Source organism: Euleptes europaea, chromosome 4 (assembly GCF_029931775.1).
Source record: "Euleptes europaea isolate rEulEur1 chromosome 4, rEulEur1.hap1, whole genome shotgun sequence".
Lineage (NCBI taxonomy): Eukaryota > Metazoa > Chordata > Lepidosauria > Squamata > Sphaerodactylidae > Euleptes > Euleptes europaea.
Window position 1 is genome coordinate 49,395,504 of NC_079315.1, and position 23,041 is coordinate 49,418,544.

The 23,041-nt window shown below is 48.8% G+C and overlaps 1 protein-coding gene across 2 annotated transcripts in view; it reads right to left on the bottom strand.

Annotated features, from left to right (window-relative positions):
- The window catches only part of TRPM3 (transient receptor potential cation channel subfamily M member 3), a 315,268-nt gene that overhangs the window by 65,832 nt on the left and 226,395 nt on the right, over positions 1-23,041 (bottom strand). For both annotated transcript variants that reach the window (XM_056847836.1, XM_056847835.1), the window contains exon 9: positions 16,908-16,980. In XM_056847836.1, the coding sequence (XP_056703814.1) occupies positions 16,908-16,980 (73 nt within the window). The remainder of the gene's footprint in view (positions 1-16,907; positions 16,981-23,041) is intronic.

The window sequence follows — 23,041 nt, forward strand, 5'->3', positions numbered from 1 at the left end:
GGAGGGGTGTCATTGCGGTGGGGCTGGGCATGAACTGGGGGCAGGAGGGCCATGCTGAGGGGCAGGATCGCACCCTCATTGGTGAGTGCAGTGGGAAGGTTGGGGGTGGGGCGTGGGAGGGAGGAAGTGGGGGCTGGTCAGGACAGCCAGGAGATCTCCCGAGGGGACAGGGAGTGTATCCAGAAAGATGGGCAGCTGCAACAGAGACATGGATCGCTCTACCACCAGCCCCCGACCTCCACAGGTCCCCGCCCCGACCTCCAGTGGCACCCAAGCACCACACCGTCCCTGGCCATGGTGGCTTTCAGGGCATCAGCACCAGCCCTGAGGGCACTTGATGGCCTATTGGTGCCCCAGCACCGTTGGAGTTGCCCCTGACCATGGCCGTGGATAAGTGGGTTCTGGGGGGCCTGGGGGGGTCGAGGTGGCGGGGTGTGGCCATGGCATGGGGCAGGTTTTCCAAGGCCCCCAGCAAGCCTGCCTATTGCTCCACTATGGTGCGGGTCAGCTCTAGTATAGTCGACAGATGGACCCTGGAGGTGGTGACCCTGGCAGCCAATGTCTTCATCCACCAATCAGCCCGGTCGCTCATCTTCCGCCACTTGCATCTGGCCTCCAGGCACTCCCTCTCAGTGGCAGCCCACATGGAGGAGAAGATTGGGGGGATGGGTTGAGAGTGCCGGGTGCACAAGCGAGAGATCTGGGGGCAGCCCCGGCTCCCCCTCATCCCCGGGGGGGGGGTTCAGGGTCCTCCCTTTGGGGCTTGTGAGGTGGTTCATGGTAGGGGAGTGAGCAGCCCCACCCCCCGCTGCTGTCCCCCAATGAACTCCCAGAGATCACAGGTGTTGCATGCCAGGTGGCAGCTGGCCCACAAGACCCTGGGATAGCCAGTGAGTCCAGGACTGCTCGACCGGCCTCAGCTTGCTGCTCCTCGGAGGCTAGGTCATGGAGACGCTGGATGACAGGGGTGGGGTCACGGAAACTGGAGCCACACCTGCAGAAAGGGGAGGTGCCCCAGCACCACCAGTCTGCCCTGGTGGGGGACTCCCCTCTTGACCTGCTGCCCCCTGGCTCCCACCTGTGCCGTCCGTCTTGGTCCAGCCTGTCTCAAGGGGATAGGAGATGTCTGGGGACAGCTCCATTGGCTCCTCCTGGACAGTGGCCCAGCCCTCCAGGGGGTCACAGTCTGGGTTCCCAGCCATCTTGGCAGCTTCTTTGTGGGAACATCCCTTGCTGGGATCCTGCCCACTAGGCGGCCTGTCCTGAGTGTCCGGGCCACACGTGAGGGTGGTTTGGCCTCTTGGTGAGAGGTGCATGGGACTGTGCTGCCACAGTGATGGGCAACATCTGCGAGGTCCCAGACCATAAAGGCGCGCCATGCTTGTAGCGAGGGCAATTCTCTATTCTTGACAAAGCAGTGGGAGTCCTCCCCAGGGGGAGGGGTAGTGGTGGTGGGAGGTGGTTGATGTCCATGGAGTTTGGCCAAAGCACACCAGTTGACAGCAGATATTCGGGTTTCATTGCCCGCGCACAGCTAGTGCTCCGCATAATAGACGGATAGTTGGCTCTATGCCACCATATGGAAATTAGCGGCCCGGGGCCTGTGAGCTCGTGCCAGGAGCACAGCCCAGCTGATTGTATGGCTCTTCCTGTTGCAAGCAATGCCCAAGCAGGGCAGTGGCGGAGGACGAGGCAGCGGCCATGGCAAAAGCCAGCGCCAAATGCCTGCTCCTGGCTACAGGCGGCCAGCCAGTCAGTAGGGGAGACCTGGTCAAATTAGGGTGACCCCAGGAGAGAGGCCACCAGCAGTGTGTATGTGTCCAGGACCTTGCCAATGAGCCCCGGGTGCCGTTCCCATGCCGCCGGATTGGGAGGGTGGGCAGTTTCGCCGTCCAGAGACCAGGCTAGGCTGCCATGCAAATGAAGGGGCAGCTCCTGGTGGCTGGGCTGCGACAGGCCATCAGACCACAGCACCAGGGGCTCCTTGGTGATCTCCTCCTGCCCTGCTGTCCACCCAGCATGGCCAGGTGAGGCACTGCCACACAGCCCAGACTCTGGCCTCTCCTGCAACCCCCCAAGATACAAGGGGGGGGGGCTCCACAGGAGGTGCAAGGGTGCCCCATAAGGGGTTCCTGGTGAGCCCTCCCCACTAAGCCAGGGAGAAGGAGCTCCACACAGCCCCACCGCCCCCTTCCCAAAGCAATGAGCAGGCGAACAGTGTGCATCGGGCATTTATTAGAATCTGCTATTCTGAGGGGAGGTTAGAGGCAATGGGCGGGATGGGAGTACAGGGGCCTGAAGGTCCGACCAGTGTTGGGGTGTGTGGGGAGACAGGATTGCTTGCAGAGATTGGCGACAGATGGGGCCGCTTGTTGCTGATTGCCCCCCTCACGCCTCCTGGCCCACGGAGTGTTGGCTGGTGCCCAGCTTGGGAGATGGCCATTTTGCAGGGTGACCCTCACTTGGTGGGGGCTGCTGCTGTCTGCCAGCGGGGGCATCACATGCAGGAACATGGGATCGGTCTCCACAGCCAGGCACCTTCTCGTTGGGGGTGGCAGCCAGTGGCCGCAGGTCTGTGGCTCCCTCCCTGAGACATCAGGCTCATGGGCAGCATGGGGGGGGGGGGCTGACAGGGCTGGCCCGGACAAAGGAGATATCTGCAGTGAAAAAAGAGGCTGTCAGGGGGGGGAGGGCCACCAGATTCCTGGCCGGCATCTGGGCTAGGCAGGGCTGGCGGCTGCAACATGGTGATGGTCCAGGCCCATGCCTCATCTGTGACCCCGACTGGCTTAGTGTCAGGCTGCAGAGCCCTTACGGCGGCCATAGCAGCAGCTGAGTGAATGGTGGCAGTGCACTCCAAGAGGTGGGGGGGTTGAGCGGAGGGTGGTCTTCCAAGGGCATCTGTTAGGCTGGCCAGACGGAGTGGCTGTGACCCAGCAGCAAGCCCCTCTCCTCGGCAGCAAACCCTCGGCATCTGAAAAGAATCCACAACGATCGATCAGAGGCGGTCAGTAGTGCCTATCACTATGGTGAGGGCAAGTCTGCACATCCATTGTTCCAGTGGAGAGGGTAGTGGCGGGGCAGGACACCACCAGCATAGAGAGCTCTCCCACCCACATACAAAGTCTGCTGGGGAGACTCGAGCCCAAGACGCCCCACCCCCGGTTTCCAGGGGTGGGCCAGGCAGAGTCCCCCATCAGTTGGGAGTTGGAGGGGAAATTTGCAAAGTCCCAACCCCACGGCGTTGACTGGCAGCAGGCCGGCCCATGCAAGGCTTACCTATCAAATGAGGCTTGGCTTCGAAGTGCTGCTTATGAGTGAATTTCCCGCTTTCCAGACCCCGCCCTCGTGGGGGTGCTGCAACGTCCTGGTGTGCCCCATTGGTCAGCCTCCTAGTTGGATTCCAGATCTGCCTGGTGGAGCTGGGTGGGGCTCTAGGGAAGCGTGGAGTCAATGGGACAGAGCGAGTGAATGGGGCTCTATGGGCTGTGCCAGGTAAATACCTGGCAAAACTTTCCACCAGCAAAAGTGGGCGTTCCTGGGCTGAAACACCCCCAGGAATGCCCCCTCAGCTGCCAGCAGCCGCTTCTACACCTCTCAGGTGCTGGCATGTCCTTTGTACCACCCTCCCGCACCTCCCCCCTTCGACTGCTGCCACCAGCCTAACTCCACTTATGCCAGCGTCCAGGCTTCTTGTGCCAGCACAAGTGCCTTTTGAACCTGTGTTAGGCCCTGCGGTCCTCCTAACCACATTCAGCCCCCAACCTCAGGAATGGACTGCCCGTGTAACAGGATTTGTTCCAGTCATAGTTGTTTGTAAAGTGGAGCCAGAGTGAGAATGAGTACTCTCAGAGGTCCCTTTCTTTCCAGCCCTTTCCACAATACAGATTATAAAAGAATGAATGAGCAACAAAAAGAAACAGATTCTTTCCTTAAAAAGTCATGTTATGTACAATTGGTCAAAATGAACCCCACATAGTACTTTCCCCTGGTCCTTCTACCTGTGCACCAAGACATCTCACTAATCCTGTTTTCTAGCAGAAGTGACAGAATCTGACTGTACCACAATCCTGGAAACTGGCTATATACTCGCTCATGACCAAAAGCAGCTGACTATAAGTCAGCACAATGCACAAATCTTGTTGGGGCCCAAGTGTAATTGTACACATTCAGCATGCATTGTTCATAAAAAAATTAAAATGAAATTCCAGGACTAGCCAGAAGCCTGTGCATGGGAACTGATGAGAGAATAAAAAAATGAAATAAAATGAGAGATGACAGGAATGTTGATGTGGATGCAGTCTCAGTCTCTGTGCCGTAATGAGGAGGCCATGTCCAGTACCCAGCATCACAAGAGCAATTATCTATCTCCAGCAGGCTGTCTTAGTCTCAAACTACTGTGCCATAAAGTCCAACCCTCCTTTCATTTTCAGATCACTACTATAGTGCAGGAAGCAACTGCTTGCATCCATGAAATTAATAACCTTAAACAAGCCCCATCAGATTGATCTAAATTGTATTTTTAGGAACAAAAATCTGGTAACATCTGTGGATGGCTATGTGCATATGCAATTCATGAACAAAGAGGAAATACTAAAGAGATGGCAAAGAAATTCCTCAAGTTCAACTAGGGCACAAATGTGTTCTTTATATTATTTGGCGTATCCTGTCTGATTCATGATATGGTGGTTAGAGCAGTCTCAGTAGGATTTTTATACATATTATTTTGTATCAAAATTAATCATACAGACGCCTCTGATTTCCTGCTTTATAGTCCCTTTAGGTTTCAAAGGGAATGAAACCTGATCAAGGCAGAAAAATTGCTCAGAGAGCAATCATGTGGTTTTTGTGTTGTTGCTAGGAAACCCTCTTCATTTGTCTATCCATGTTAGAAATCTGCCTTCTTTACCCTGTGCGACTCTCAGGTGGATTTACATCATGCTATTGTTACATCAGATCAAAGCAAAAATTTCTGCTGCTGAATGTTTCTACTATAAGATCGCTGGCTTGATCAACAACATACTTTAAATTAGATAGAAGGGATAGGGGATGAAATTATTGTAAAATTCCTACCTCTGCAAAAACAAAAAACTCATAGTAGTAATGGGGATTCCACTTACATTGGGTCCAAATTTGTTTTTCTAGGAGAAAGCATGAAGAATATGAACACAGGCCTTATATGCAGTATCCACTTGGAAATTCTATTTCTGCTTGTAATGGGTGTGTGTGTGCCGAGAGGAATCTGTCCGTTTGCAAGCCTTTTCCAGATCTACCTTTCCTTCTTTTTGCCACAGTGTGGTGTGAATGTATGCACAGAGGAATGGGCGGTAGTGGTGGTCCTGACTTCTTTGCTGCTACAAGCAAGTTTTTCAGAACATGTATTAGCAAACTGTAACCCTCACACTGAAACTTATCGTGCTAAATTAATCTCCTCCATTTTTGTTTCAAAACAAATATACAATCATTTCATGGTTGATATTCATTGCCCTATATGTTACAGGATGGTAAGATGGGAGCAATATTGTTCAGCAGTTGTAGGATGGATACTGCCTGAGTCATGGCACATTTACAAGCTAGAAAGAACACGGACCCATCAGGCCCATGTTAGCTTAACAATATGCTTCAGTGAACAGCACAACAGATTAGGTAGCCATAACTTGAAATGAACATATATAGAATCATAGAGTTGGAAGGGGCCATATACATAGGCGTAATCTATGGGGGGGGGCATGGGGGCTCGAGCCTACCCCAAACTTGGCGGAGGGGGACTGTGCCCCCCTGGGGAACCAGTGCCCACATGAGGGGCTCAGTTGCAATGGCAGTGTTCCTGTTTACACACGCGCACACACCCTGGCGCTCTGTGACCCCGGCAGGCAAGCAAGGAAGCACTGGCTTACATCTTCCCCCTCGCACTCACTCCACCTCGCCTGGTACTGGGAGTGGGGCTGGAGGCATCGCCTTGCAAGGGACATTATGCGGGCTCTTCCCCTCGCCGGCCGTGGTGCTGGAGGCAGCCGCCGCCGCCGAAGGGTCTTCCTGGCGCTCTGGGGGCTCAGCAGCCGGCTGGCTTTGGGGGCAGCGGGGAAAGCCCAGAGGGTGTTGATCTTCCCACTGAAGCGCTGGTATAACAAGGAAGCCATTTGGTCGGTCCAGGACGGCAGGGTGGGAAGGGGGCTTTGCTGGTTTTTCTTTTAGGAAGGAAGGAAGGAAGGAAGGAAGGAAGGAAGGAAGGAAGGAAGGAAGGAAGGAAGGAAGGAAGGCAGGAAGGCAGGAAGGAAGGAAGGAAGGAAGGAAGGAAGGAAGGAAGGAAGGAAGGAAGGAAGGAAGGGTCTCTCTCCGTCTAAGGGCAGGTGTGGAGGAGGGGGGAGCTCGCCTCCTGGACCCTTCTGCCTCTTCCTTCTCTCCCCTCGGATTTCACTGCCTGCTGCAAGTCAGCCCCTCCTCGGTACCATCTCAGCGGGGCCGGAGAGGCGCCTTCCCTCTCGCTCTTCCTTCCACGGCATTAGAAAAGGCCCATTTCAAGTATGCATTTATGTGTTTATTAAGAATTTATTCTTATTGCTGCCTTGAAAGACCTGTTCCTATGGCCCAAAACAAAGGGTCTTGCCACTGAAGTCTGCAGGTTTTTTTTTACCCAAAACTACTTCAGGTTTGGTGAGGAGTCAGCAAATGTTACTAAATGTAGAAATTTCCTGAGTGAGTGATCTGACATGATTGCCTTTGTGAAAAATTCACCAAAACATCTTTCTTTGTTTAAATACTTTTAGCAGGTAGAGAACATAAATCTGAGATACTTTTGCCTCACTAGGTGGACTGTTAGAGCACATGAACACATGAAGCTGCCTTATACTGAATCAGACCCCTGGTCCATCAAAGTCAGTACTGTCTACTCAGACCAGCAGCGGCTCTCCAGGGTCTCAGGCTTAGGTTTTTCACATCACCTACTTGCCTAGTCCCTTTAACTGGAGATGCCGGGGATTGAACCTGGGTGGGACCTTCTGCATGCTGAGCAGATGCTCTACCACTGAGCCACGCTCCTCCCCAAGGGCAGCTTCCTTACAGTCAGTGGCTTCAAATGATAGGGAAACTAATCTCAATGTCATAGCTAATGAGTTCATTCAAAGAACATCAATTAGAACATACACATTCAGTGTCAAAGAATCATAGAGTTGGAAGGGACCACCAGGGTCATCCAGTCTAACCCCCTGCACAATGCAGGAAATTCACAACTACCTCCCCCCAACACCCCCAGTGACCCCTAATCCATGCCCAGTTAAAAGTTAAAGTTGTATTTCAGCTGTCTAATCAATCACTTGTTGAAGCCCCCCTACATTTCTGGGGAGCCCCTCCCTAAATCCCCCATGTCCCTGCCTCCATAGATAGAGGCCCCTCCCTGTGATGTCACTGGCTCCTCCCTATGATGTCATAGTAATGCCTCTGGTCCAGCCCCAGCCCCCCCTGGGAAATTGGAAAGTCTACACCACTGGCCATACAGGCCATCTAGTCCAACCCCCTGCTTAATGCAGGATCAGCCTACAGCATCCCTGACAAGTGTTTGTCCAGTCCCTGCTTAAAGACTGCCAGTGAGGGGGAGCTCACCACCTCCCTAGGTAGCTGATTCCACTATCGAACAACTCTTACTGTAAATCCCCCCCAATATCTGCCTGCAATTTAAACCCATTATTGCAAGTCCTATCCTCTGCTGCCAACAGGAACAGCTCCCTGCCCTACTCTAAGTGACAGCCCTTCAAATACTTAAAGCAATCATGTCCCCCCTCAACCTCCTCTTCTCCAGACTAAACAATCCCAACTCCCTCAGCCTTTCCTCACAGGGCTTGGTCTCCAGGCCCCTGATCATCCTTGTCACTCTCCTCTGTACCTGCTTGATTCTGTCCACATCCTTTTTGAAGTGAGGCCTCCAGAACTGCACACAATACTCCAGGTGCGGCCTGACCAATGCAGTGTACAGTGGAACTATGACATCTTGTGATTTGGATGTTATGTCTCTGTTGATGCACCCCAAGATTGCATTAGTTTTTTTTTGTTGTTGTTGCTATATCACACTGGCTGCTCATATTTAACTTACGGTCTACCCATACCCCAAGATCTTGTTCACACACACTGCTGCCCAGAATTGTATCCCCCATTCAGTATGCATGTCCCTCATTTCTGTTATCTAGATGTAGAACTCAGCATTTATCCTTGTTGAATTGCATCCTGCTCACATCTGCCCACTTTTCCAGTGTGTTCAGATCTCACTGAATTCTGTCTCTATCTTTTGGTGTGTTTGCTGATCCTCCCAATTTGGTGTCATCTGCAGATTTAATGAGTAGTCCCTCCACACCCTCATCCCGATCATTTATAAAAATATTGAAAAGTACCGGGCCCAAAACCGAACGCTGTGGCATCTCACAGGACACCTCTCTCCATTCAGATGAAATGCCATTGACAAGTACTCTTTGAGTGCTGTTCTGCAACCAGTTCTCTATCCACCTAACAACCCTAGGGTCCAGTCCACAGTCCTCTAGTTTACCCATCAGAACATCATGGGGAACCTTGTCAAAATCCAAGTAAATCAACAGCATTCTCTCTATCCAATAAGCTGGTCACGCCATCAAAGAAGGAAACAAGATTGGTCTGGCAGGACCTGTTGAGGACAAATCCATGCTGACTTTCCCAGATCACCAAGTTGTCCTTCAGTTGCTGGCCTATTGATCTCTTTAATATCTGCTCCAGTATCTTCCCTGGGATAGAGGTCAAACTGACTGGCCTGTAGTTTCCTGGGTCATCCTTCCTCCCTTTTTTGAAAATTGGGATAATGTTCGCCCTCCTCAAATCTTGTAGCACATCTCCCATCCTCCAAGAGGTTTGGAAGATGATAAATAAACAGCCCATTCCTGAGGCCGCAGGCGGGCCATGGCCGTGGGCCGAGGTGCAGCAACGGCGCAGCCGGGAGACCTCCTAAGGGGCTTCATGGCGGTACATGCTGCCAAGAAAAAGGCAAATGTATAAAAAGAAGCGAAAGGCCAAGGTGCAGCGCAGCAGCGCAGGAATGCCACGGCGCAGGAATGTCACTGCACAGCCTGAGGCCCGCCAGGGCCAGCCGAGTCCGCAGGGCAACTTCCAGGGGAAGGATTGTGCCGCGGGGAGGCGGGCCACGGAATGGGGATGGGAGGGGCAGGCCACGAGAGGGGAAAGGCCGCCTCAGGGGGAGGAGTGGGGGGCGAGGGGAATGTGGGACTGGGGAATTTCCTGCTGGGGAATGTGGGAGTGGGGGCCGAGGGGTGGGGGGCGCAGGAGTCATTCCCTGGCTGAGCCCCCCCCCAAGGATGGCAGCAGCTCCATGCAAATTGTTGCAGGGATGACTAGGAGCTGCCAGCACAGCGACGCCAGGCCATGCCCTCTCCACCTCTCCTTCTGCAATGCGGCCATCATGGGAGCTGGCCAGCCACTGAAGCGCATTCTCCCAGGACGGCACGGCGACTATAGGGGGCATGGGGCAGCTAGGGCCACAGTCAGGGGCTGGGAGTGAGTGGACAGAGTGGCGGGGTGGGCTCCACCCAGCTGCAGCTCCCTCGCCTCCAAGACACAGATTCGGACCCGCTGGTTGTCAGGGCTGCCCCTGTCTGGGGAGGCCCCATCCCCTTGGGGGATTGGAGCCCATACAAGGAGGAGAAACAGAAGGTGCAGGAGCGTCCAGCCTCCATGTCCTATGGGGCAGCACCCTGCTCTGGACACCGAGGACTGTAACCCGCCCAGAGAGCAGCTTCAAGTCCGAGCCTCATCGGGAGGGCACCAGACACGTGTCGCCCAGGGGTCAAGCCTCACCACTTGCTTGGCCTGGTTTGCAGGTGGGGTTCATAGTGGCCAGTCCCTGTCACTGGAACGATGGGGAGGGCTGCGGGCAGAGCAGAGGACGACGGAGAGCCGAGGTCGACTGGAGCCTCCTGGCTCGGCTCCAAGGCAGCTGAGTGCCTGTGCGGGGGGGCAACCACCCTGCCCTGAGGCATGACTCTGCCCCCTGCCTCTCCCTCCATCCCCTGCCATGCAGCTGGCCCCATGATGGCCAGAGCTCTCGGACTCTGTGTCCAGGTGTGGAGCAAGAGAGAGGGGCCATGAATGACAGGACAGCCACACACTGAGAAGTGTCATGCACTGGGCTGAGTTTCCCCTGAGCATGCATAGGAGGGTCTGGGTGAGTTGTGGGTAGCGAGCCTCCTTGGAAGCGGCCCGCGTGTCCCCACACTCCTTGCCAGAGAGCAGCATCTTCTCTATCGTTGACCATGCTGGGGCCACCCTCCCCGTGAGGAGGGCTGATTGGAGCGTTGGTGGTGGTGGGGCTGAGTAATGGTGGAACGTTGAGTAGGGACCAGCTTGGGAGGGCTGTTGGCGTGGCTGTCCTGGTTCCTGAACTTTGACGTGCCACGTCAATTGATAGCAAATATTCAGGTTGCAGGGCTGGCTCTACACCATCACTTGGGAATAAGCGGGCAGGGGCCAGAACCCCCCGCCAAAAGCAAGCCCGACCTGCACAGATGTGTGTTTCTGCGGTTGTGCAGTGGCCATGGAGGCCGGCAGCAGAGATTAGGTGGCATGGTGGCCGCCCAGGGGTCAAGCTCCAATGGCATGGGGGTGGTCCTGGCCCATGGCGCACGTCACCAGCATCGTCAGAAGGCAGTCCGTGGAGGCCGGAGCACAGCTGAGGGCAAGGACAGCATGAGTGGTGGGCGGGGTGTGGCCATCGGCACTGAGGGAGAGGCAGAGTAACATGGAGGCCCCGGGCTGGGCAGAACTGCGGTGGCATCTGAAAAAAAAGCACAGAGAGGGATGAGAGGCGACCTCGCCCCGGCCTCCCACAAAGGCTCTCTTTGGAGTGAGGCCAGGTGTGCACCTCGACAATGGCAACGTTTTGAGTGGAGGGGGAAAGTCTGGCGCTGGACTTCAGAGGTGCCCCCCTGGAGAGGGCAACTGGAGGAGCCATAGTGGCAAACCCCCCCCCCAGAGAGGGGAGTTGGAGTGAGAGCCATGCACAGTTCCCGCAGAGATGGGAGTTGGAGTGAGAAAACCGCAAAGTCCTGACCCCCCACCCGTCACAGACCAGCAGCATGCTGGCCCATGCGAGGCTTACCTGTCAAGTGAGCGCCGGTTGCGAAGTGCTACTTATGAGGGGAACTCCTGCCTCTGAGGCCCCTCCTCCGGAGAAGTGCCACCACTTCCTGCCCTGGCCTTATTGGCCGGCCTCTAGGCGGGTTCCAGAGGTGCCAGGCTGAGATGGGTGGTGCTTGGGTGCGGCGGAGAGACGAGGGTCCGGAGCGTTTGCATGGCGGTCAATGGGCTGCACCACGTCAAGACCTGGCATAACTTTTCAGCGGCAAAAGGGGGCGTTCCTGGGCCGAAAGGGCCTTAGGAGGCCTCCTAGATGAGGGAACGCCCCCAGGAATGCCCCCACGGCTGCTGCTGGCAGCTTCTGCGCCACTTCGGCGCTGGCGCGGCCACGCCGACCCCCTCCACTGTCTACCGCTGCTGGAGTAACTGGCCTGATGCTGGCACCCAGGCCGTTTGCGCTGGCATAAGTGCCTTTTACACCGGCACGAGGCCCTTTGGGCCTCCTAAGCACTTTTGGCACCCAAGGTCAGGAATGGGCTGAAAGGCTCTGCAAGCTCTACAAAGTTCTTTGAGCACTCTCGGGTGCGTACCGTCTGGCCCAGGTGATTTGTACTCATCCAGTGCAGCCAGGTGCTTCTCAACAGCCTCCCTGTTCATATCAACCAGCAGCCCAGATGCTATGGTTTGCGTATTATCTAGATGGGCCCATTCTTTTTCAGGGAGAAAACTGAGGCAAAATAGGCATTGAGCCTTTCTGCTGTCTCTCTGTCTCCTGTCAGAGTTTCTCCATTTTCACCCAACAGTGGGCCTATGGCCTCTTTTCCCTTGTGTTTGCTCTTCCTTCTGCCATGTTGGAAGGGCGATTTTAAAAGATTCCATCCCCAGAAGGATTATGTTCATGCTCAATGTGGGAGGTGGAAACAACTGAGCACATGATTCTGAGTTGCCCACATCACAAGGAGGCTAGATTAAATTAACTTCAATCTGTGCTGAATTCTTGGCGAATCCGACAAAATTAAATTTGAAATCCTATTGTCTGATAAAAATCACTGGGTATCCAGACAAGTTGTTAAATTTTGCCTCGGGATATGTAAAACTCGGGGAAATGATAGTAAAGCCGATGTAAAGCTGTAGACTCATAAGATTAGTTTAAATGATCAAGTTGCTACCCCTACTCTTCCATTGTATTGATTAATTGTTTTAACGATGTTCTAAATCTGGAACTCTTGTTAACTCTTGTTATACTGGTCAAAGACCGCAATAAAATTTTATGAGTAAGGGCTCTTCATGTATCTGAAGAAACTTTTCTGGTTGTAACAAGCCTGCCTGGCCAGCATCAGCTCACTGTGAGCTTTGGCCTCTCTGACGGCTGACCTACAGTGCCTAGCAACCCACAGATACTCTTCTTTAGAGGTATGTCCTTGCCTCCATTTCTTGAACATTTCCTTTTTCACCCTTAGCTCATCATTGAGTTCTTTGTTTATCCACATTGGCTTCTTGGCTCCTCTACCATGTTTCCTTCTTGTTGGAAAAGTGAGGGCTTGAGCTTGAAGAGCTTTTGTTTTAGGAGAGCCCACTCTTCACTTGCCCCTTTTTCTTCCAGAAGTCTTGTCCTTGGAATGATTCTCATCATGCCTCTGAGTTTATTAAAATCCGCCCTACCAAAATCTAACAGACACGTGTGGCTATGAACTTCCTTGGTCCCCCACAGCAAAAGGAATTTTAGGAGGACTTGGTCATTTTCATTTCATTTATTATGATCATATGACCAGCATTATAAAAATACAAGAATGGACATCGTCAGTGGAGGACATGGTCACTTCCCCCCAAGGTCCCCACCACCTTCACCTCATCTACCATCTCTTGCCTGTTTGTCAATATTAAGTCAAGTATGTTCCTAGAACCCTAAACGAATTTGAACAATTATTGATTTCAAGCAAAATTTCTGTGAGTACAATTTATGCTATTTTATTACCAAAAAATAGGCCAAATAAAACCAGCTGTACAACAGAAATGGAGTAATAAATTGGGATATGAACTAGATGAAAAGAAATGGGAATTTATACTCACGAAGGGTTCTAATTTTACTATAAGCCTTACGTTTAGGGAAAACTTATTTAAAATGATACGCATGTGGCATCTTTCTCCCAACAGAATACAAAAAATGATGAACCTCAACAGAGATGCTAGTAATTGTTGGTACTGTAACTTTGCCGAAGCTGATTTCCTACACATTTGGTGGGGTTGTAGAAGAGCTAAGGCATACTGGAAGAAAGTGATCCAAATTATAGCTAACAGTCTCAAAATAAATATCCCAGCGAATCCTGAGACCATTTTACTAAATTATATTCCAGATATACAAAAAGATCTACGAGACAAATTCCTTCATATGTTAACAGCTAGAATTAACTTTGCAAGATATTGGAAAGGAAACAAATTCCCAGATATAAACAATTGGCTAGATAAGATTAACCAAACATACATATTAATTATGCTGATTTATTATAAAAATTATAAAGATATGGAACCTCTAGATACTGTCTGGATCCCAATAATCTCCAGAATGGACAAAACTTTCAAAAATCTGGAACGTGGAGAGGAAGATGAGTAATGTTTTTGCTGGCTTTAATATGCATAGCTGAGTTTGTTATCTTTTATCATTATTACTTTTATCTGTAATGGTATGTAAATTTGATTTTTTTTGTTTCTTTTTATTTCCCCCAATTTTATGTATGTATGTAATAAAGTTATGGATGTATACCCTAAAAAAAAATTAAGTCAAGTATGGCCAAGCCCCTCGTAGCTACCTCCACCATTTGATGAAGGAAGTTGTTGGCCAGGCAGGTGAGGAACTTGTGTGACTAGGGTCACTTTGCAGGGTTGGTCTCCCAGCACACATCAGGGAAGTTGAAATCACCCATAACTACCAGGTCATGTTGTTTGGATACTTTGTCAAGCTGCTCAAGGAGAGTAGCATCCACCTCCTCACCCTGGTCAGGAGGTCTGTAGCAGACTCCAACCACAATACTCTTTGTTCTTCCTTCCCTTATCCTCACCCAGATACTCTCCACTGGGCTGTCACCCGCGTCCTCCAGTATTTGCCTCTTCTCACATACAGCAGCAACCCCTCTCCTCACATACAGTAGCACTCTGCCACCTCTTAGACCTTTTCAGTTTTTCTTGAACAACTCGTATCCATCCACTATTGCATTCCAGTCATGGGAATTGTCCCACCGAGTCTCTGTAATGCCTACTAAATCACATCTCTCTGACTGCATTGGGCGCTCAAGCTCTTCTTTCTTATTGCCCATACTTTGGGCATTGGTACATAGACACCTGAAGACCTGCACCTTTGGCTCCTTTAGACCCGGCCCTCCCAGGTGGGCCTCTGCTGTTTGATCGCCTTCATTTAAATCCCTACATTGGTCGTCTCCTTTCCTTTGTGGTATTAGTTTAAAGCCCTCCTGATTAATCTCTCCAGGTTTCTTCCAAAAACATTCTTCCCCAACCTTGAAAAGTGAATTCCAATGCGTGCTAGTAGGTCATCATCCAGAAGACCTAGCCCGTGTTCCCAGAATCCAAATCTCTCCTGCTGACACCACCAATGCAGCCAGTGGTTCACCTCCATTATCTTTTGTTACCATCACATTCCTTTTCCTCTGACAGGAAGGATGGAAGAGAACACCACCTGTGCCCCCATTTCCTTCAGCTTCCTCCCGAGATCTTCATAGTCAGCTTTAATATTTTCAGTGGTGTTCAAGGCTGTATCATTGGTTCCCACAGGGACCATAACAAAAAGGTTTGACCAGTCTTGGTATCTGGTCTACAAAATCTTTAATTTTTGCCCCTGGTAAGCAACACACTTCTTGGGTCATGGGGTCAGGCCTGGATACATGACCTTGCATACCCCTCAGCAGGGAGTCACCTACAACCAACACTTTCTTTTTCCTTCCAATGCCATCTCTTTGTGTCCCCCTGTCCTCCTCCCTCTATCTTTCTTGTGTTTGTGTTTCTTCTGCAGGCAGTGTTTGTGGCTCTTCCACCACTGTAAGGGCCTGGAACTGATTTCTGAATTGTAATGGCACTGAGTGCCATCTCGCACACCGTCTAAGGGGATGTGCTGTGGTGCTCTGAGGAGTCTCATTAGGGCAGGCAACCTGTTGTCCCTTTGAATCATCTCTCCTTTGCTATACAGGGCCTCTAGGCTTCTATTAATAAAATCCTTCCTTGATGTCATGGAGAGTAGCAATCCTTCCCTCCAGGCTCCGAACCTTGTCCTCTAAGAGCCCTATCAACTTACACTTCTGACAGGTGAAGTCCATCTTGTCCTCAGGGAGGAAAACAAACATGGCACACTCCCTGCAGGTGACTGGGAATGGTGCAGGAGCATCCATCATTATCCTCGTAGTAAATTCTTCACTCTAGAAAGACCTTGGTGTGTTCATCTCCTTTGCACATGATGTAAGTGTGTGGACAGTGTTGGCATGAGAAGGAGGACCACTTCTGACCTGCACATGATGTAAATGTGTGGACTGAGTTGGCATGAGAAGGAGGACCACTTCTGACCTGCACATGATGTAAGTGTGTGGACTGAGTTGGCATGAGAAGGAGGACCACTTCTGACCTGGCATGAGAAGGAGGACCACTTCTGACCTGCACACATAGTGTATTGTGAGAGCATTCCCCAAATTGTGTAGATCAGGAGTAGGACTTCCCACTGCAATCTGGCTCCTCTCCATCTGCAACCAATCTGTGAAATTAGATCATCTGAAAAGGGATATTGTTGGCCTGAAAACTGAAATAATTAACTGGATGGGGAATGGGATTATGCATTTTAATTGGTTATCTTGGGTCAAAATTTTCCTTCTTCCCTGCCTTTTTCTGTGTTCCTTGTTATTCAGAAAATGTTAATGTCACACACATAGGGTTTTTTTTGTAGACTGTGTAGTCTCTTTTAATATTTGATAGAAAAACCATTGGCACAAACCATTCCTTACATGTGTATATCTCTATGTGGAGCATGTAGAAGAAGAATGTGTTGCTGTTTTCAAGAATTGGTTTTTATACCCTGCTTTTCTCTACTGTAAGGAGTCTCAAAGCGACTTACAATTGCCTTCCCTTTTCTTCCCCAGAACAGGCACCTTGTGAATTAGGTGGGGATGAGAGAGTTCTGAGAGAACTATGACTGGCCCAAGGTCACCCAGCAGGCTTTTCAGGGAGGAGTGGGAATCAAACACATTTCTCCAGGTTAGAATTTGCCGCTCATGTGGAGGAGTGGGGAATCAAACCCAGTGCTCCAGATTAGAGTCTGCCACTGTCTGTTAACCACTACACTACCACTCTTAACCATGAGAGGGAATAGACCATACCAATAGTTCATTGACAATATTTCTACAGCTAGTTCTCGAAAAATGATTGCAGACTTTCAAAGTAACTGCAGATATATGAAACTAGAAAAATATTGTTTACAAATGAAAAGCCAACATTTTAAAATATCTACAAAATCTTTCAGATGAGAATTTTTATTTATTTATATAAATGTTTCTTCTGCCACAAACTGTGCACTCAGTTACAATAAAGAAGGAGAAAGACAGAAGGTTGAAAACAGCAACAAATTCTCCAGGAAAGGATAGTGATCTGGAATTTGAGTTTTTTCCTTGTTTTTTTTTTCTTTTCTTTTTTGAAAGAAATTAAAAAAAAATATGGATAGTGATAGTTCGTGATAACAGCATTCAGAAGAGCCACTAGTGCTAACACAATGGGCTTTGTCATGAGCTTGCTATGAAGAGAAATTCTATTACCTTTTAGCAAAGCTGTCAAAATGGCTAGATCAATGTCTTGGTGCCCTTCTGATCCCATGCGAAACACTGTAATCTAAAATGTAGAGGAAAAGAATATCATTAGAGAATTTTTCAATTTTTTAAAACCTGGCACTTAAACAAGCACATTACCAGCATGGCAAAACAAACAAACTTCAATATAAAGATACTGTGGGCAAACAAAACTGAAAAGTGTTGAAACAAATTAGAATTTGAAGGTCTGAGGATTCAGCCGGCAAGGGACATACATCATAGCAATGATTAATATATTATAGGATCAGAGCAGAGCCTTCCTCTTCAGATCTGAAAGGAATTTTCTGTACAGGATACATAATACACAATACATTATTATATGCAATTCACAGCAGTCATCTTTCCTTGGCAACTGTTTTGAGTGGGTAAAGCATTCACACCGTTGCATAAAGCCAGAAATAGGGCAATGACCTAACTGCTATAGAAATGTCATCATGATTTACATCAGTTCTTGGTAATGTGGAGGTGAGATCATTCATCATCACTTTTCATCAATTCTAGTGCAGTAACACTAAAATGGTAGATTTATTCAACAAGAGAGTTTTTTGAAACTTATTTTTAATCCTGAATACAAAACAAGAATAATGTTACATATTCATAAAACGATAAAAACAGAAATATAGAACTCAGCCTAATTAGGCTCTTTCCATGGAAACTCATACCACAACAAATCTGTTAATTATTACTGCTCCACAAGACTCCTTTGTTCTTAATAACATTGATTACTCTTACAATTAATGATTGAGTGGTATTAAACACTGAAATCAATGGTGTTGGTCAAAGAAACTCTTACAATAAGAGTTTAAAAAGGGATTTCTTAGGGATTTTGAAAACAAACTGGAGGAAAATCCCCCACTGCCTCCAACGGGGCTGCACTGCCAAAAATAGTGGCGCAGTACTGCCGCAGTGCAAGGGGGCGTTCCCAGGGCAAAAGGGTTGAGGAAGCCATCTAACAGCAGCTCCTCCCCTTGGAATGCCCTGGGAATGCCCCCCCCCCATGCCAGCATGGGCTTTCCCTTCTGGGAAGCCCTGCCGGTGTGGCTGTGCTGGTGGCAGGGGCGGGTGGCTCCTGGATGCTGGTGAGTTTGCTCCTGTGTCAGCTCCTAAAACGCTTTGCCCCCCCTTTAGGAATGGGCTCTTAATCAACTTATTCAACAGAATTTCTATATTACAACTTATTCCAATATCCTCATTCATGCTGCCACACCGAATACACCGTTTAGTCCTCTGTAAAATAGCTAGACTATCATCACTGCACATTGTCCTTTCATTGTCCTTTGTCTCCCTTGAATATAAGATTTTCCATTTTATTTACAGCTCGTAACCATAGCTCATCTAGACACATTGTATCACCATTTTTCTGATGTGTTGTTAAATTAATTAATACATATATTTCTTTAATTTTAACCAACCATTTCTCTTCAGATCGTATAAAACTTTCATCTTTTACAAATTTTGATCTAAACACTAAGTATATGTTGCTTGGGATAATTCCAATCCAGATACAACCTATACACAAGGAACTTTTTCAATATGTGACAACGGCGGCGAGAATTTTGTTTGCAACGTATTGGAAAGCAAAGAAGACACCAGATTTATCAGAATGGATTACAAACATGTACGAATTCGCAACGATGTTGAGCTTAACGAATCTGCTGTGGAGAAAGCCAATTGTCGATTACAAGTAGAGATGGAAACTGTTTTTTTGATAGATATGTTGGACAAAACATGTTTGTGAAATGAGGGAAAATGACAGACTTAAATAAATGCTGAAAAGTTATATTAAACAGACCGGATTATCATATAATAAATGTTGGGTTGGGCTCTAGCGAATGGTCAATAGTTGATGTTAAAACACATAATGAGCTTTTAAGTATAAGAAAGTCGATAAGTAATGTAGGATGATTATTGAAAGGAAACTATATGAGTTCAATTTTATTAATCACATTTTGTAATCTTATAAGAGATTTTAGCTGGGGGTAAAATAGGGAAAGTGGGTTATAACGGGCACGGATAAAGATTGGAATGATGTTATATTTTCCCTATATGTCTCTTCCCTCTTTCTTATTTCTGTACTCCATAAAAATGAATAGTAATAATAATAAAAAAATAAAATAATTTGGAGAACACAATCCAAAGACAGCAACAACATTCCATAAATCTGAACAGAAGGTTGATTCGTATGAACACTGTGAAGTGGAAGAAATAAAGTTATGTTTCTTCACAGTAACTGTGTAGGGAACAGGAAAAGACACAAGCTTATCACCTCTTATTTACTTCTCCTTTGGGTAGAATATTGGAATTGGACCTAGAAAAAAGGAAATATCTGGACAGGGCACAGAGAGTGGCTTCAAGCAAACATTTGACTTCAGTTCCACTGGTCTGAAGGGGGACTTCTATTAACCTAAACAATGGGTCTTTGTGAGGATAAATGAGACACAAGAATGCTGTTGCCATGGTAAGTTTAAGGGACAGGAAAAGTTATTCATGTTAAGATAAAAAAATTAATCTTAACAAAGGCTGGCTGCAGCTTCTACTAGAGCCCATTACATTTATTAGTATTGTCCTCAAGAGGTACTTACAGAACAAAGTATGTCTTTCTGAGTGTCCAAGAGTCCTGTATATTCATGGCTTTTCTCCTCTTTTAAGGGGATCTTAATGTGTATATTGGCATACTCAGCTCAGCAAAGAGCCACCCAAGTTGGAGGAAGGCTTTAGATGATGTTGAGAAAAGTGGTTCAATAGGAACTGCATTCCAAGTTCTATCATTTGTCATCATGAAACCACAAGAAATGGTAATTTATCAGCACCAAGCATACCACTACACCATAATACATTTTATTCCATCTGTTTCAAGAGGTAAAGGAAGCAAATTTATTCTTGGCAAAGATTGATGGACTCTTCTGTCAACAAAACCGAAGTCATATGATGCAAGATAAGCTACAGAAGCCATGTAAGCAGGCAGCAGTACTCCCTGTACAAGATGATATCCAAGGTATTGCTATTAGTTCTCTTGGGACAGAAATAGTGTCTTTCACAATTGCTTCAGTACTCCCCCATAGAGCAGCAACAAGAATTTAGAGTGAACAAATGTTGGGCCAGATTTTTAATTGAGCATGTTTTCCTTAGCTACTGCTGAATATGTTACGGATGTTTTATCAATGTACATTGCTTTAGCATGAGCAATAGAAATTACTCATGGAAGGAAAGCCTCTTCCATTTGCAGCCAGGGTTATTAATATATGATGGTCCTTTTACAGCAGCTTCTATTCCAGTATACCTTAGCATTTATAATTTAGCTGGTTGTGCTTGAATATTTTAGCATAAAGTTCCCTTGACAGCAAAATAAAGAATAGAGAATAAGAGGGGGAGAAAGATGAGCTGCTTAGATTTTTTTTAAAAAATGAAGGAAGTAGGCATTTTGGTAAAATTAGGTTATGTAGATGTTACCTATAAGAGCCCCATGATGCAGAGTAATAACCTGCAGTACTGTAGTCAAAAGCTCTGCTCATGACCTGAGTTCAATCCCGACGGAAGTTGGTTTCAGGTAGCCAGCTCATTCTTCTGAGGTCGGTAAAATGAGTACCCAACTTGGTGGGGGTAAAGTGTAGACAGCTGGGGAAGGCAATGGCAAACCACCCCATAAACATAGTCTGCCTAGTAAACATTGGGATGTGACATCATCCCATGGGTCAATAACCCAGTGCTTGCACAGTGGACTACCTTTACCTTTACATGTTACCTTTATACTCCCCAGTTTCCCAACAGTAAAAAGTGCAAGGAAAGTGCTGAAAAGTTTTATTTTTTGTAAGAAAGAACACTGGAAATTTATAAACATGAACCATACATAGAGTTTATATATGCTTGAGCTAACACACTGAATTGAGTCCCCCTCCCCCTTGCATTTGGAGCCAAGATCAAATGTTTGTGGCACAGCCATCTCAACCCCTTCCCTTACTGCCATCTCACCCTGTGTCTCCTAGACACAGTGTGTCTGCCCCAAGCTTCTCAAAGGAGGGGCCTCCAGTGGTGCCCGTAGCTGCTCGGCAGCATGGGTGCCCCCTCACATCCTTGGTCTGGAAGCACTTTGAGGTGGTGGAGGATCCACAATACACACAGTGCTAGCTGTGTAGGGCCCAGATCAGTTGAGGGAGAGACTTTAATCATCTCTTGACTTTCAGACTCCAGAACCATCTGATGAAGCACCACCAGTTGGTGCTTCTTCGGGGGGGGGGAGAGGCTGGTGAGCCAGTGGCCAAGGGGCCAGGAGCCAGCCGAGGGAAGAGTCGATCACCTCCCTCACCTCGTGCTCTCCCTGCTGCATGCAGTGCAGGGTCTCTGGTAGAGAAGGGACGCCAAGCATCTCTGTCCGAGATGTTTGGTGAGGGTGGCACTGGTAGGGTATCAAGAGGTGGGATTAAGGGGGCAACGAGAAGGGCCACTTGTCTCATCAGTGAGATGATTGCCCTTGATGGGCTGCCCTTCAGCACTGTAGAGAAAGTCAGCTTCCAAAGGGTGCTCCGTGACCTGGCTCCCTGGTACGCACCTCCTGCTCACACCACGATGAGTAGGGCCTCGATACCCTCATTGTACAGGGCTGCAAGGGATTATGTGAAGGCACAGATTTCCTGCACTGCTGGGAGAACTGTGCACTTCACATCCGACATCTGGAGTAGCCTGCAGTCGCAGCATGGGTACCTCTCCCTAACTGCACACTGGTGGCAACCCAATGAGGTTCCGGGTGTGGGAAGCAGCTCAAGGCAGGGTGAAGGCTGACAGGCCAGCTATCACCAGGCTCTGCTCCACACTGAGCAGTTTGATGTGGCGCACATGTCAGACAACATCGCCGCCGCCATGAGACACTAGTTAGCATCCTGGGTAGGCAGGGGCATCACCGTGGACTTCATGGTGATGGATGGTGGTAAAAATATCAGGGTGGTGGCAACAGCATTGGGCCTGGAGTCACGGATTTACTTTGTGGCCCACCTTCTCCACCTTGTGGTGAGGGATGCCCTGGCTCTGTGCTCTTCAGAGGAATCCAGACAGGATGCCACAACTTGTGATTTCTGGTGTATCATCATGAAAGGCCAGCATCTCACGACTCAGTTCTCACAAAGTTTGAAAAACAAATTTCTGCTGTGTGAGAAGAAGTGCCAGAGTACCGCCTTAAGGGCAACGTCAGCCCTCACTGGAACTCCAGCCATGCCATGCTTGAGCATTTGGTGGAGCGGAGGAGAGCCCTCAACTCATTGCTCCATGAGAGCAATGGGTTGCGGCAAGAGAGCCACCTCAACCAGGATGACCAGTTGACTATCTCTCAAACCATGGAGGTCCTTCAGCCCTTTAAGGACTATACACAGTTGCTCTCGTCTGACATGGCAACGCTGGCTCTGGTCATTCCCATGATGCATGCTCTTCATTAGAGGATGGCCGAGTTTCTGAAGCCAGCCAAAGGGTGTGCAGACTATATTCCAGCAGTGCGCACAGAGGCTGCAAAACAGTGTGACAACCCGTCTTTAGCCTCCCACCCAGCAGCTGGTCTACATGTTGGGGGGGACCCCTTCCGGGCCCCTTCTCTCGGGACCCCCTGACCCAATCTTTACAAAACATGGGGGTTCTTGCAAGAAGGGCCCCCTCAAGCTACGCTGAAATTTTGGGACCTCTACCTGCAAAAATGCCCTCCCCCGGAGCGGCGGAAAAACGCAAATGTGTTTTTAATGGCTTTATCTGGCCGAATTTTTCCCCAAACTCGGAACTTGGCACCAAATTCCACAGATCTGAATCGGGGGAGTTCGGACTTCGGCATTTCCCAAATCAAAACGGGACAAATTTTTTCCAAATTTTTTTCCCAACAGCCCTAGTTCTCAAGTCCACTGAACTACTGGGCCATGAAGGAATTGGTTTTGCTGGACCTCTCTCTAGTGGCCCAGAAGCTCCTCTCTTGCTCTTCGATGAGCGTCCAGAATCTCTGTTCAGGAGAAGGAATCTGCCCTGTAACTTCAACAGTGAAGACAGATGAGAAGAATTCATTTAGTTTCTCAGCAATCGCTTTATCCTCCCTTAGTGTTCCTTTATTCCCATTG